Consider the following 15,212-nt stretch of genomic DNA (forward strand, 5'->3'; position numbering starts at 1 on the left):
CAATTATTATTATAAGCTAATATCATAATAATGGGATGTGCCGTGCTTTGACTGGCTATTTATTTCAAAAGAAAAATTGTTAGTTGTTGCACTGCATAGCTTATAGTGTGGAAAAATGTAATTCACAATGCAACAAAACCCTGGTCTGCAGTTACAGTACTGTCTCTCCCTCTGAATTTTATTTTCTATACTTAAATTTTCTAAACCTTACATTTTAATGTTTAAGCATTTTATTTCATTGGCTACACATCTGGGTCATAGTAACCACACACACAGAATAAAGTGTGGCTAATGAAAAAAAATGATAGTCTAAGCATATTATAAATTAGCTTGTTAATTTATTCATTTGTTTGAAACCAACACAATTCCCACCAGCTTTTCTTTTTAGGCTTTCAGGACGTTGCCATGAACGGAATAACTGGCTTTATTAATAGCCTAATTGTTATAATTTGACCAACTGCCTATAGGCACAACCTTAAAATGGTTTCTGGCAGTTATAAAAAAATAAACGCATGCACTCAAGGTGTGCTGCAATTCTCTTTCATATATGAAATAAAAGTTTGTATGTTAGAGAGAAACAGAATTGCGGCTCATCGCATGCTTTTACTTAATTTTATAAAAGCCAGTAAGAGATATGCAAACTGGGACATAATGACACCTATTTTAAGGTTTTGCTTCTAGTGGCAGGTGATCAAATATTACCATAATAATCATAATAATAATAATAATTATTATTATTATTATTATTATTAGCAGGTTGTTGTTATTCCGTTCATTGTTATGACAAGGTCCTGTAAGCCTAAAAAGAACAGCTGGGGAGAATCATGTCACTTTTAACAAATAAATAAATATATAAGCTAATTTATAATAAGATTAAATGATAGTTTTTTACCCAAAGTGAATATATATATATATATATATATATATATATATATATATATATATATATATATATATATATATATATATTTAGTATTATATTTATGTTTAGTATAGGGGATAAAATAGTGTAAGTATAAAAAAAACATTTAGTCCCATAGCCTAAACCGAAACAAGTAGGCTATAGGCCATAAGATTTTTATTTTCAGAGAGATAACTGCAGGGCCGGGGTTTTGCATTGTGAATTATGTTTTTCAATACTATAGCTAACAATTTTGCTTTTAAACTACATAGCCAGTCAAAGCACAGTATAATAAGTAAAACTGGCCACAATTTAGTTTGGATGCGATACATTGATTGGAAAATATACATTAAATACAAAGGCTGGTTATTTTACTGGTGATGAGGCACACTACAGTGTAACCTTACATTTTACTCATTATTTTAATTTATATTTTGTTAATTAATACTTAAATGTAAAAATGTCATTGAATCTACTTATAAAGATTTTTTATTAACTTTTGTCTGGTGCAAAGTTTAATAGCTGTTAGTTGTGAAAGTTATTGATGTGCTCTGGCTCCTTTAAGAGAGGTGCACCGGAAAGTAGGAGAAAAGTTTGACAGATGCAATGCTGTTGTAATGCTGATTGTGAATGTCATGTTGATGCTCCAGATTAAAGAAAAAGAAATGAATGATCACCATGGTAACCCTCGTTTATTTATGATACCCACGTTGGAGAGACTGGTGTGTAAACAGCCAGAAATAAGGGTTACAACAGATTTTCAGCAAAAATATTATAAGAAAACTTATTTGACAACCACAGATCCTATCAATCTCATAACAAATGCCCTAAATTACCTAGCCTAGTTGACAGCAAGCATCAAGTGTTTATTGAGACTGTGTCTGTCATCTGTCTTTATGAAGCATTAAACAAAAGCGCATACGGTGACCGCAGTGATGTTCAGCTGACGAGGCGCATTGATTTAGCCTGTAACCTACCCTATAGATTTTTATTTTTTTTTACATGTAATGTTCTTAAACTTTTGTTAAAATGTATATTTATAGTTTAGATATAAAATATAAATATATAAAGGCCTGGATAAATTATGTATTTCATAAAATGATTGTTTATGGACTAAGCAAACTGTAGCTCCCTCCAGCAACAAACGAGCAAGAGTCTTTGGTTTCTACTGACTGGTTTATTTTCATAGCAAGTCTTCAGTTCTCAACATAGAGCAAACCACAAGACATCAGGGGTGTACCAGACTTAAGAACTAAAAAACATACAACAATGAATTACAACAGTGCATTTCCATATCAAATTAATCCAAATCACCACATTAAGGTCACACATAACACTGGATCACATAATCTTAACTAATACAATTTAACTTTATAAATAGCACCGCTCATAAACAAACAGTTAAATGCACACACCAAACAAACAGCAACAACAACACCACACTTCAAATCAAACAAACCCAACAAATCATACAAAACAAACATACCTCATTGGCTGGTTACGGAAGGGAGAAACTCAAGAAAAGCATAAGCATTCCTTAGCTTGTTGAATGCTTGGAAGTGAATGCATTGGTCTCTCTACTCACAGTGGTGCATCATTTTTATAGTTCCCCCTGAAATTAGCTCCGCCTTAATTAGTTCCTAGGTGAACTGGCATAAGATCTTAAACACACATGACATCTGCTACACTCCCACCAAATCACTTGTGATTTTTTCCTTTTTTATAAATCACACTTAAACACAATTATGAAAATTAATGCAACCCATGGAGTGATAGTGTGAAATCAAGCAGTCTTCAATCAGCTTCAAGAAGAATGACTACCTTCTGTATTGGACGCTCAAGGTAACTTGGTTTAGACAATCGCTTACCCTTTCCATCAAGCGAAGAGTCACTCATTAACAACTTGACTTGTCTCACTTTGCCATCCTTTCCTTGGTACACGTCTACCACCTTTGCCAATTTCCACTTGTTACGTGGTGAAACATCATCTTTAAGGATTACTATGTCATTCACTTTAACATTCCTGCGATTCTTATTCCATTTCTGTCTTTGCTGAAGATTTAGAAGATACTCTTTTCTCCAGCGCGACCAGAAGTTGTTGACTAAATACTGCACTTTGCGCCATCGTTTACGGAGATAAAGATCTTCTTTGACAAACTCTCCAGGTGGTGGTTCCACAATCATAGACTTCATTGTCAAGATGTGATTTGGGGTAAGAGGTTCTGGACCTAGAGGGTCATTCAAATGCTCAACAGTCAAAGGCCTGCTATTCACAATAGCCATAACCTCATACAACAGAGTTCGCAGGGAAGTACTGTCAAGTGCCCCAGGACACTGGTCAAGAACAGAAGTCAAAACATTTCTTACGGTACGGATCTGTCTTTCCCAGACACCTCCCATATGACTTGCTGATGGAATGTTCATGATCAACTCGCAGCCAAGTTTCTTTATCTGCTCTTGATCCATTGTTTTCAATGTGCTCATAAATTCTCTGCTTGCCCCCACAAAGTTCGTACCCTGATCACATCGAATTTGGCGAACTGTTCCACGAATGGCTATAAAGGAGCGGAGAGCATTAATAAATGCATCAGTAGACAGAGCATCAAGCATTTCAATGTGTATGGCTCTGGAACACATACAAGTCAACAATAACCCATAGCGTTTGAGTTGCCTTCTACCATCGGTAACATAAAAAGGTCCAAAACAATCCATTCCACACAATAGAAAAGGTGGAGTTGGCTGCACACGATCTTCAGGAAGATCAGCCATTTTCTGTTCTTCTACACACCTTCTAAATTTCCTACATTTCAGGCATTTGTATATGTGAGAAGAAACAGCACTACTGCATCCAAGAATCCATATACCATTGGACCGAAGTTCATTCACGGTCATTCCTCGCCCTTGATGTTGTACTCGTTCGTGATAATGTTTGATTAGTAATGCTGAGAAATGATTTTTCCTTGGAAGAATGGCAGGATATTTTACGTCTAAATGAAGAGTTGCATTTGCCAAGCGACCTCCAACTCGCAGTATGCCTTGATTATCCAGGAAAGGACTTAACTTGTACAATTGGCTTTTGGTTTGAGCATCAGATGTAAATGCTAGTTGTTTCTTGAGACTCGTCATTTCATGGGAAAAGGTTGCTTCTTGAACTAACCGAATGATAAAGAGCTCAGCATCTTTCCTTTGCTCCAAAGTAGTAGGTTCAAAAGCTTTGGATTCAAAACCTTTAGCTTCTCTTACATACCGTTTAAGTCTGGCAATGGCCTTCACCATCCTTGCCCAGTCCGAGAATTTGAGAAGACGTTCTAACAATGATTTTTCTTTATTTGCTTGGATATTGAAAACTTGAACCTTTCGAAGCTCTGGATCATTACTTGTGATCACATCTCCCACCTTAACTTCTTCACTGGGAAGATCTTTCTGCCACAAGAATTTTGGTCCCTTGAGCCAACTCGACGCCACTAGTTGTTCAACCATCAAACCTCTAGAAGCAGAATCTGCAGGATTGTCTTCAGTGCCTACATATTTCCATTGATTCGATTCAGTACTCAACTTGATACGTTGAACACGATTAGCTACAAAAACTTGAAATCTCCTAGCATCATTGTTGATGTATCCCAGAACTACCTTAGAATCAATCCAGAAACATTCCTGTAAATCCTTAATGTCCAATTCTTTCTTCAGCATATCACTGACCCGTACAGCGACCACTGCAGCTGAAAGTTCTAGTCTTGGAATAGTAGTTATTTTTGTTGGTGCAACTCGTGACTTTCCCATGACGAAAGAGCAATGAACCTCACCTGATGCACTGACTGTTCGAAGATAGGAGCATTCCCCATATCCTGAGATGCTAGCATCAGAGAAATGATGGAGTTCAAAACGAATGGCTTCGTTACTTATCTGTGGAACATAACATCGTGGGATCTTCACATCAGCTAAATTTGGCAGATCTAAAAGCCAACGTTCCCATTGAGATTGCAACTCTTCAGGCAATGAATCGTCCCAACTAGCCTTGTTGTAGCACAGCTGTTGTAGGATCTTCTTGCCCACCAAAATGAATGGTGCCATAAATCCAAGTGGATCAAACACAGATGCTATCGTTGACAACACTCCTCTGCGAGTAAATGGATGTTCCTTTACAATGACTCTAAACTGGAATTCATCAGATGCAATTGACCATTGAACACCAAGTGCTCTCTCCACATACATCTCACCCAGATCCAGATCCAAATCCTTTACTCCTTTAGCAAGATCCTCTTGAGGAATTGAAGCGATAACTTTCTTACTGTTGGAAATAAACTTGTGAAGTCGAAGTTTCCCAGTGCTACAGAGTTTCTTAGCTTCAGTCACAAGAGCAATTGCTTCAGCTTCAGTTGGCACACTTACTAATCCATCATCAACGTAAAAGTTCCTTTGGATGAACCTGATAACATCTTCATTGAACATTCCTTTTCCTTCAGCAGCAAGATGTTTAAGACCATAATTTGCACAACCTGGGGAAGAAGCTGCACCAAATAAATGAACTTTCATTTTATACACTGAGGGTTGAGCTTCCAAATTGCCGTTGTCCCACCATAAGAATCGAAGATAATCTCGGTCCTCTGCTTTGACATGAAACTGATGAAACATGCGTTCTATGTCACACATAATGGCAACTGGATTTTTCCTGAAACGACACAAGACACCCACTAGAGTATTTGTCAGCTCTGGGCCTGTCAAAAGATGGTCATTTAAAGAAGTTCCTTGAAACCTTGCAGAACAATCAAAAACAACTCTAATTTTTCCAGGCTTTTTTGGATGATACACTCCATGATGAGGAATGTACCATGCTGAACATTTCTCAGCTTCTTCAGGTGGAACCTTCTCAGCATCTCCACAGGCAATGATTTCATTCATGAAAGCAGTATAATCACTGTAATACTGCATATCCTTCTTAAATCTTCTTGCCAAACATTTGAGACGATATACTGCACAGACTTTATTGTTTGGCAAGTTAGGCCTGTCACCTTTAAATGGTAGTGGCATCTCATAATGTCCAGCCTTATTTAATGATGTACCTGCTTTCATTTTCCCTAGGAATCGAAGATCCTCTTGAGACATACAGCAATCCTCAGATTCTTGCTCACAAAAATCAGATTCAAACACCCTGATGACATCTATTGGAGAAACCACTTCTTTGATTTGTGTTCGACAGACATAGTGCATCTTCGTTTTGAGATTGACAGAAGCAGGTATACTTGGCATTACTTGCCTCACAATAATCTGATGACTTGTTCCATAAATATCGCCAGAGTCAACACATGGATTACCATGACCAATTACACTCCATCCCAAATCGGTCCTCTGTGCAAAAGGTTGATTTCCTTCACCAGCCACTACCTCTCGTGGAAGAAGAGCCTGTGGACAGTTGTATCCAATTAATAAGCCAACATCACAACCTTGTCGAGGAGCAAGGACATCTGCAATATGTTCAAGATGAGGCCATACTCTTGCTGTTTGTGGTGTAGGAATGTGATCTTTGCTGGCAGGAACAAACTCTCTTGAATAGGTTGTTGGCAGAGGAATCCTAGTTTTCGAATAAAATCCTCTAACTTGAAGACCCTTCATTTTAAAACAAGGAACGACTGTAATCTTTGAAGCCATAGTTGCAAGTTTCAATTGAACTGCTTCCTTCTTAACATTCAGTGCATGTGTAGTCTCTTCAAGAATAAAGGTTGTATCACTTTGTGTATCAAGGAGAGCATATACTAGAACCTCTTTCTCTGGTTCAGATGTTGTAGACACCCATACAGGTATAATAGAAGAAGTGCAGGTATTATTAATTTCTTGCATTACCTGGTTCGAAGTTGCCTCATTTAGAACTCTTGTGTGTCTATGCTGATAAGGATCTGTACTCTTCTTAAAGCTTTCAGTCACCCCATGATTTCCAACACTCCTTGAACGATCTTCATGAAGACAGGTAGGATGGTTTTTTGCACAAATGTCACAGACACTTCTGTTTTGACAAATCCTTGATTGATGTCCAGGCTTCAAACATCCAAAGCATAACATCTTCTTATAGACAAACTTGTGTCGTTCAACAACTGTCTTCTCCATGAACTTATGACATTTATGAAGACTATGATCATTTTTTTGACAAAAAACACAACTCACCAAGACGAGGTTGTCTCCACCAGAATTAGTCGCCAACACCTTTCCCACAGAGCTTCGAGTCTTCAACGTCCTTGTTCCTTCTTTATCGCTTGATTTCAGAGCATAAAGTGATGTTATAGGATTGCACACAATCTTGGCTTCCTTTGTAAGGAACTTAACAAATTGGCTGAAACTTGGAAATGTTTTAGTATTTTCTTCAGTTTCCATCACCTCTCTATTCCATCTTGAAGTTAACCAATCAGGCAGCTTGGCAAGAATTTTTTGGTTCTCATTACAATCATTTAACACTTCAAGTTCTTTAATTTGAGGAATGGCAGCCTCACAACTACGAAGGAAATCTACAAACTCTTGTAGTTCCAAACTTTCCTTGGGACCAATCTTTGGCCAAGCATAAAGCTTCTCTCGAAATGATTTGGCTATAAGAAATGGATTTCCATATCTTTCTTCCAAAATCTTCCAAGCTGAACAATAAGCCGAATCTGTTCCAAGAAGAAAATGGCCTTCAAGAGCCTTTTTGACAGAATCTCCTACATACCTCCGTAGATAGAAAATCTTCTCCACTGCAGGAATGGATTTCTTCTCTATTAACATTTGAAAGGACGTTTTCCAATCATTGAACTTAAGTGGATCCCCATTAAAAACCATTGGTTCTGGCACAGGAAGTCGATTGACTCTCATAGATTCAGTCAAAGCCTTGACAAGAGAAGTATTATCTATTTGTGGAGTTGTCACTGTTGGCTGTAAAGTGACATTTTTTGTTGACAAATTATCAGGTCTGTGGTGTCTTTTATCCACATGGATTTCTTTAAATTCACAATCATGAGACAAGTCACTCAAAAGTTCATCATCTTCTGAAGCTTCACTTTGTTCATATATCTGCATACGTGCTTTAGCTGCATTTAACTTCTTAACTGTCTCCAAACGTTCCAGTTCGCGGCGTTTATCTTCTAATAACTTACGTCTAGCTGCATTTTCCACCTCATGCTGAGCTTTCACCTTAGCCTCTTCTTCACGGCGCTTCAAATCATCAGCTTCTTGTTCAGCTATACGCTTCTTATCTTCAGCTTCAAGCTTCTGAAGTTCCTTAAACTGACGATCCTGTTCCTTTAAGACTTCTAAAGTGGCTTCATTAGCAGCAACCTCAGCAGCAGCTTCTTGTTTTTTGGCAGCAGATAAACTTGAAAACTTAGAAGATCTTGACTTACTTTGAGACGATGTAGATGTTCTAGAAATCCTTGTGCCCACACTGACCTCTTCAGATAACTCAATGTCACTCCATCCAGACTCCATTTCCTTATTCCCTTCGAAATAATGCTTCACCAAAACCTCCATTTTCTTTGTGACTGCTTCACAATGGTCTACTCGGCGGCGTGTATCATGGTCAGGAATACTCAAATGGCGTAGATCTTCATACCCAGTGCCTACAACTGCAGAAGCCTTTGTCATTCTTACCATAACATCTTGTATTGATTCAATTGAAGAAGACTCAGATAATAACCACTTTACTTCTTTGACAAGAGATTTCCATTTATCATAACTGACCTTGAATCTCTGTTCATACCTTTCCAACTTCTCTTCTTGCAACTTCTGACCCTTTTCAGTCAGCTTACGAGTCCTCTTTCCTCTTTCATACTCGCAATGAGCCTTGAGTTCTTACTGTAGCTCCCTCCAGCAACAAACGAGCAAGAGTCTTTGGTTTCTACTGACTGGTTTATTTTCATAGCAAGTCTTCAGTTCTCAACATAGAGCAAACCACAAGACATCAGGGGTGTACCAGACTTAAGAACTAAAAAACATACAACAATGAATTACAACAGTGCATTTCCATATCAAATTAATCCAAATCACCACATTAAGGTCACACATAACACTGGATCACATAATCTTAACTAATACAATTTAACTTTATAAATAGCACCGCTCATAAACAAACAGTTAAATGCACACACCAAACAAACAGCAACAACAACACCACACTTCAAATCAAACAAACCCAACAAATCATACAAAACAAACATACCTCATTGGCTGGTTACGGAAGGGAGAAACTCAAGAAAAGCATAAGCATTCCTTAGCTTGTTGAATGCTTGGAAGTGAATGCATTGGTCTCTCTACTCACAGTGGTGCATCATTTTTATAGTTCCCCCTGAAATTAGCTCCGCCTTAATTAGTTCCTAGGTGAACTGGCATAAGATCTTAAACACACATGACATCTGCTACACAAACTGTAATTCTCCAAATAGAAAATGACTAAAGTTGAATTTTTCATTACCTGTGTTAGTCTGGGGTTTAATTTCTCACGAAGGTGAAAAACTCTGATGCATTCAATCTCAGCATTGTCAAAATGAAAATCAAGCAAAAAGAGAGAGAGAGACAGAGTGCATGCGCGAGACGACTCTTATCTCCTTGGTGACGAATCTTCATTGACTGCAGATTCCAGCAGTAAGAGCAGACTGTGAAGGTTTAGTAGCACATTTTTATCCTAAAGTATTGCTGTGCACACAACATAATGAGTGACACATAGTTAAAAAAGAGGATAAACTGTTGGTGCGCGTCTCGCTGGCGCATCTGTGACCAAGACAGAACGTGTTTGTTTGAGATGATCAAGAGCCACGGTATCCAGAAACCACCAAATGAAAAAGATGAACCACATCCAACAGGAGGAACTGTGGATGCCAGGGGAATCTGTCTGAAATGGATGTCTTTGTGTAGTGAACAAGCATGAATAACATGCAGGTTTTAGAGTATTCATGTGAAATTCCTAGCTTCAGCTTACATGTTTTTCATGTTTGTTAACCATTTATTAATATGATTTACCATTAACAAAGCATTTGTTGGTGTAATTAATAACCTTATTGTAGTGTACACTCAGCATTATCTAATGTTACATTTGTTCATTAATGGTTCTTGTAAGCACTAAGGTGTTAACTAATTTATTAATTAACACTGTAACAGACGTTAATAAGAGTTATCTTACATTTCTTCATGTTTAAGGATCACTTTATTTCTATTGTTTATGGGGGACTTTTATTTTGACAAGAAATCGTTTTTTCAGAGCTAAAAAGTTATGATGAGAGAACAGTATGGATAGCGGACATTTCATGACGGTTTAACAGAGCTCGTGTTAAAAAGGACGGTTTGTAAGTTTATTCCTTGCTGCCAAATATGTTGAGCTTCTTTAAAGGAAGTGGAGCAGATGACGTAGGCTCAACGTAGCCATTACGATAGCTCGCATCACCACATTAATATTCACGAGAAGTATTACGAGCTGTTACGACAGACACAATCATCGTGACAACACAGCTACGTTTTACTTGAATTATTCATGATTCAGTGACCGAAGCACTACGCTTAGCTTACGGTGACCTTAGGCTCGTTTGAGGTGCGCCTCGCCTTGACTGCATTGTAAACGAGAGCAGGCGTGCGCAGTAAGAGGAGGGCTCAAAAATTACATCAGAAGTCGGACACCTGCCGAATCTCGCTGTTAAGCCACCTGGAAACGTCACCAGTGGCGGAGATCTCGTTCGCGTTTTTTATCGCAGACGAATGACCTCATGAAAAAATACTATGGTGATTTATAGTAAATATTATAGCATTTTTGAACATGTTTATTCAGTATTGTGTTGTGTTTATAGTTGTTGTGATACCAGAAATATAAAATTTAAATAGGCTATTTTATAACATGGTTCAAAAGCACTACAGTATACATTACTATAGTATTTTTTAATGTGGGAGTGGATGCAATAGAAATATCACTGTTTTTACATAAAGATGGTCAGAATTACAGAAGATGAACAGCTCATTAACTAAAAGGGTGTATTAAAAATATAATTCTGTATATTCAACAAACGTTAAAAGAATAACAAAATAAACAGCTTATACAGAAAGAAAGCTTTCAAGAAACCTAATTTGGCTACATTATAAATGAAGTAGCCATAGCAAGATGCTTTTGAGTGACAAGTCATGACAAATGTTTGTTTGACAAATAAATTCTTAGGGGGTTAATTATATTGACAAGCTTATTAGGTCTATATAAACTGATATTACTCCAGCCAGACTAAAATAAACAGCCCAAGACTTTCTCCAGAATAAAATCTATTAGACTGTAGGAAAAACTATCAAAATATTCTTGGTCTAATAAACATGACTTTTGACTTCACATACATATATATATATATATATATATATATATATATATATATATATATATATACATATGTGTGTGTGTGTCTTGTTTACTACACCCTTTTCACTTCTCATATGAAACCACACAAAGATAAGGCATAATGACAAAACAGTCTGATTATCTTTGTATTTCTGAATATATGTATATATTGGACTGACTTTAATGGAATAATGCTGCATAAAAAATACAATACAAAATTCACACAAACATACAAAAAGTGAAAATGACAACAAACAGGACTTAGAACTGAGAGAGAAATACACACACAAATCCTAATGATTTATTAGTAACATTTAGTTATATTACATAGGTCACGTTATGTTTTACAAAGATGTGTTTTGTTTTTGTTTGTGTGTAAATCTAAATAAATAACCATGTTATGCTCTTTATGACTTTTTTTTTAAATTATCAACGAAAATACAAAAAAAAAGGTATTCAACAAATCCAGGTATAAACCTTAGTAAAACAAGATAATGAAGTGTAATGTGTCAGTCTCATCCAATCAGCATTAAGCTGTGTCGTCAGCCAGTCGTTTCCCATCATGCTTTTGGTAACGCAGTCTTTTGAGAGCAACTGCGGCCGACTGCTCTATCCGAGGTACCTGCCTCGCGATCGCGAGAGTTTTTTGGCGCACGTCAGCGTGACATCAGAGCGAGGCGAAGGCAAGGCGGACACATTTCTAACCGGCATGCATCTTGCGGTGATCACCGGTGATCGATTCTGCGCAGATTTTGGCCAAGTCAAACGAGCCTCTTACCTCATCATCCAAGATCATGACGGGAGAGTAACGTACGCGGAAGTGCGTTAAGAAATACAAACCGAAAGCAGCAAAATACAAAGCAACAGAGTTTTGCTGCTGTTTAATGTCGTTCATCATGGGTAAAACTTTACAATAACAGCATGAATAATGATGTATTAATATGTAAACTAAACATTACTTTATTATTAACTAATGATGAGTTAATGCATGCCAATCATGAATTAACTTTAAGCATGAGTCACGAGTTCATGTGTGAATAACGGCTACCTTAATTGTTAGTACATGTTTATGTCTAATTTAACCATCATGAACTCATGATATGTTAATGTATAATTATATTGTGACTTTTCATGGAAGGGCACATCATCATTAATCCATTCTTAACTACTCATGAACTTCCGATGCACGTCCATCTAGTATTTTTACACTGAATAACAATTGTAAAGTGTGCTGGCAGCATCAACATGAACAGGAATTCATGAGTAGGTAATGATGAGTTAATGGTGATGTGCCCCTCCAAGTCATGACATAATTATACATTAACAACTCACGAGTTCACGTTAGTTACATTTAGCTTAAACTTAAATGTTAATTAGTACATTAATTAACAGCATGTACTAACAAGTAATTAAGGTAGCTGTTATTCACACATGAACTCATGTGACTCATGTTGTAGTTTACATTAGTTCATGATAATTGCATGCATTAACTTATCATAAAATCATTCATTCATTTTCTTGTCGGCTTACTCCCTTTATTAATCTGTGTTCGCTACAACAGAATGAACCGCCAACTTATCTAGCATATGTTCTACTCAGCAGATGCCCTTCCAGCTGCAATGCATCTCTGGGAAACATCCATTTACACTCATTCACGCTCATACAATACGAACAATTTAGCCTACCCAATTCAACTGAACCGCATGTGTTTGTACTGTGGGGGAAACCGGAGCACCCGGAGGAAACCCAAGCGAACGCGGGGAGAACATGCACACAGAACTCCACACAGAAATACCAACTGACCCAGCCGAGGCTCAAACCAGCGACCTTCTTGCTGTGATTCAACAGCGCTACTGCGCCACCACGTTGCTATCATGAATTTATAATAAAGTAATGTTAAGTTTACATATTAATACATCATTATCAATGTACTGTTATTGTAAAGTGTTACCAAATCAATTATATAATTAAAAAAATTATATAATTACAAATAAATATCAAGATATATCATTTAATTATATATATATATATATATATATATATATATATATATATATATATATATATATATATATATATAATCATTTTCAGATAATGATAACTCGTTACAAAGACATAATTTCATTAATTCTTTTTTTAAAAATAATGCAGTGACACATTTAGTTGGATCTTATATGAAAGCAATTGGCATGACTAGAACGCTAGTAAAAGGATTTTCACTCCAGTGTGGTGATACATTAAAGTATTTAGCGGCCTAAAAACACCAATATTACACATGGCCACATCTTATAGGACACATATATCACACAGAATAACAGAATAATGGAAATATATTTACTTTGTGCATGATGTATTCAAATTACTGTAAATATGATTTGCTATTAAGCCATATGAAATGTGTAAATCTGTAAAGTATCTGAAATACAAGTTCATATTTGAATTATATATATTTTTTTTAAATATTGAAAAAATGTCGCCTCACACCAGGAAGATTACTGGTTTGAGCCTCGGCTGGGTCAGTTGGTGTTTCTGTGTGAAGTTTGCATGTTCTCCCTGTCAGAGATGGGCAGTATTTTACATACAAAATTGTAATCTGTATTTCATTGGCTTTATGAAAATGGTTTTATATTTTGTATCAAAATACTTTAGTGTCTTGTATTTTGTATTTTTCAAATACTGTAAAATACTTTGAAAGTCTACATAATGACATAAAATGCGGCCTCTGAGTGATGTTTTCTCAGTTGTTTGCCCAGACTTGAGATCAGAACAGAAAATGTATTAAGAAGGTCATCAATGCTTGAAAATAACAGACAAATGACAGGGGTATATTTGAGAGCAAGGCAACAGTCATTGAAAATGGTATAATGCACAATACCATGAAAAAATATAATATAATGAAAAAAACACCTAAAGACAGTGTACTGAAGTTCACCAATTGGGTAAACGAAGACTTTAAGTTAAAGAAGAACTGAAAAAATCTTGAGAAAATTAGTAAACTGCACAAATAATAGTAGTTCTGGATGGATTGCTGATGTAGATGGCAAGACAATAAGACACACCACATAAAAATAAGCCCTACAGTGGTGACACCTATACTTAAATGGTTGTTTAAAAAGTCAGAATTTTGATCTGCAGGTGCACTTATATAGTTAATGAAGAGGAAAGATGTCTGTCTAAAGATAGCAAAGTGGCAAAATACAGTATATGAGACACACAAATTTAATAATACTCCAGCCTATACAGACTGGTCAAAAACTCCAGATTCCAGACTTTGCAAAAACAGATAAGTCCATTTTTACAGATGACATGTTTTATGTTTTGCATTGGTTACAGCCAAAACCTTATTTTATGTGTAGGCCCTGCATATTGTGTTGTGCTCCACCCTGCTTTTCTCTCTGTCTCTCACCAGCTCTCGGGTTAATTAGCTCCCAGCTGCTAATAATTATGAATCTGCCTGAATCAGAGTGGTTTGGCTTTAAATACAGCCCTCTGAAGCTAGAGAGCTGAGGAACACTTCTCCCCAGCTCTTAAGTGTAGTAGTAGTAGTAGTAGTAGTAGTAGTAGTAGTAGTAGTAGTAGTAGTAGTAGTAGTAGTAGTAGTAGTAGTAGTAGTAGTAGTAGTAGTAGTAGTAAATTTTATTATTATATTGTTCACTTGTGGTTGTGATATTGTTTATTAGTGTTCTTGTAGTTGGATTAAGCCTTAAAGCCAAGTTAACATTATTGTTGCATTTCCATTACTATATAATATTTTGTGTACTTTGAGATTTACTTCCAAGAGTGAATAAAGCGTGAGTATTTTATTTTGTATATCTTTACACCTGTTTATAGTTGAGAGAAAGCTTGGGGAATTTAGTAATTTGATTTTCATCTTTGTTTTTTTTGTTTTTTTTTGTATTCGGTAAGCTTGTCCTCTAAACTTTGTTAGCTGCTTTCTGTTTGTTCAGGCTATACTCACTCCGTTTGACAGTTTAATAGAAATATAGAAAC

General features: G+C 36.4%; 1 protein-coding gene across 1 annotated transcript; it reads right to left on the minus strand.

Moving 5' to 3' along the window:
* Nucleotides 1-2,063: 2,063 nt before the first annotated feature.
* Nucleotides 2,064-8,843, minus strand: LOC141379860 (uncharacterized). Its single transcript, XM_087301189.1, has 2 exons — nucleotides 8,619-8,843; nucleotides 2,064-8,484 (listed from the first exon to the last, which is right to left on the minus strand). Exon 2 carries the CDS (start codon nucleotides 8,387-8,389, stop codon nucleotides 2,696-2,698), a length of 5,694 nt encoding a protein of 1,897 aa, XP_087157315.1. The 5' UTR covers nucleotides 8,390-8,484; nucleotides 8,619-8,843; the 3' UTR covers nucleotides 2,064-2,695.
* Between the last annotated feature and the right edge of the window lie 6,369 nt (nucleotides 8,844-15,212).

The sequence above is a fragment of the Danio rerio genome, chromosome 21, assembly GCF_052040795.2.
Source record: "Danio rerio strain M-AB ecotype USA chromosome 21, GRCz13ab, whole genome shotgun sequence".
NCBI classification, from domain to species: domain Eukaryota; kingdom Metazoa; phylum Chordata; class Actinopteri; order Cypriniformes; family Danionidae; genus Danio; species Danio rerio.

Bases quoted from the DNA above. Each gene is read 5' to 3' on its own strand.
- LOC141379860 (XM_087301189.1), bottom strand. From the start codon at position 8,389: ATGGAGGTTTTGGTGAAGCATTATTTCGAAGGGAATAAGGAAATGGAG.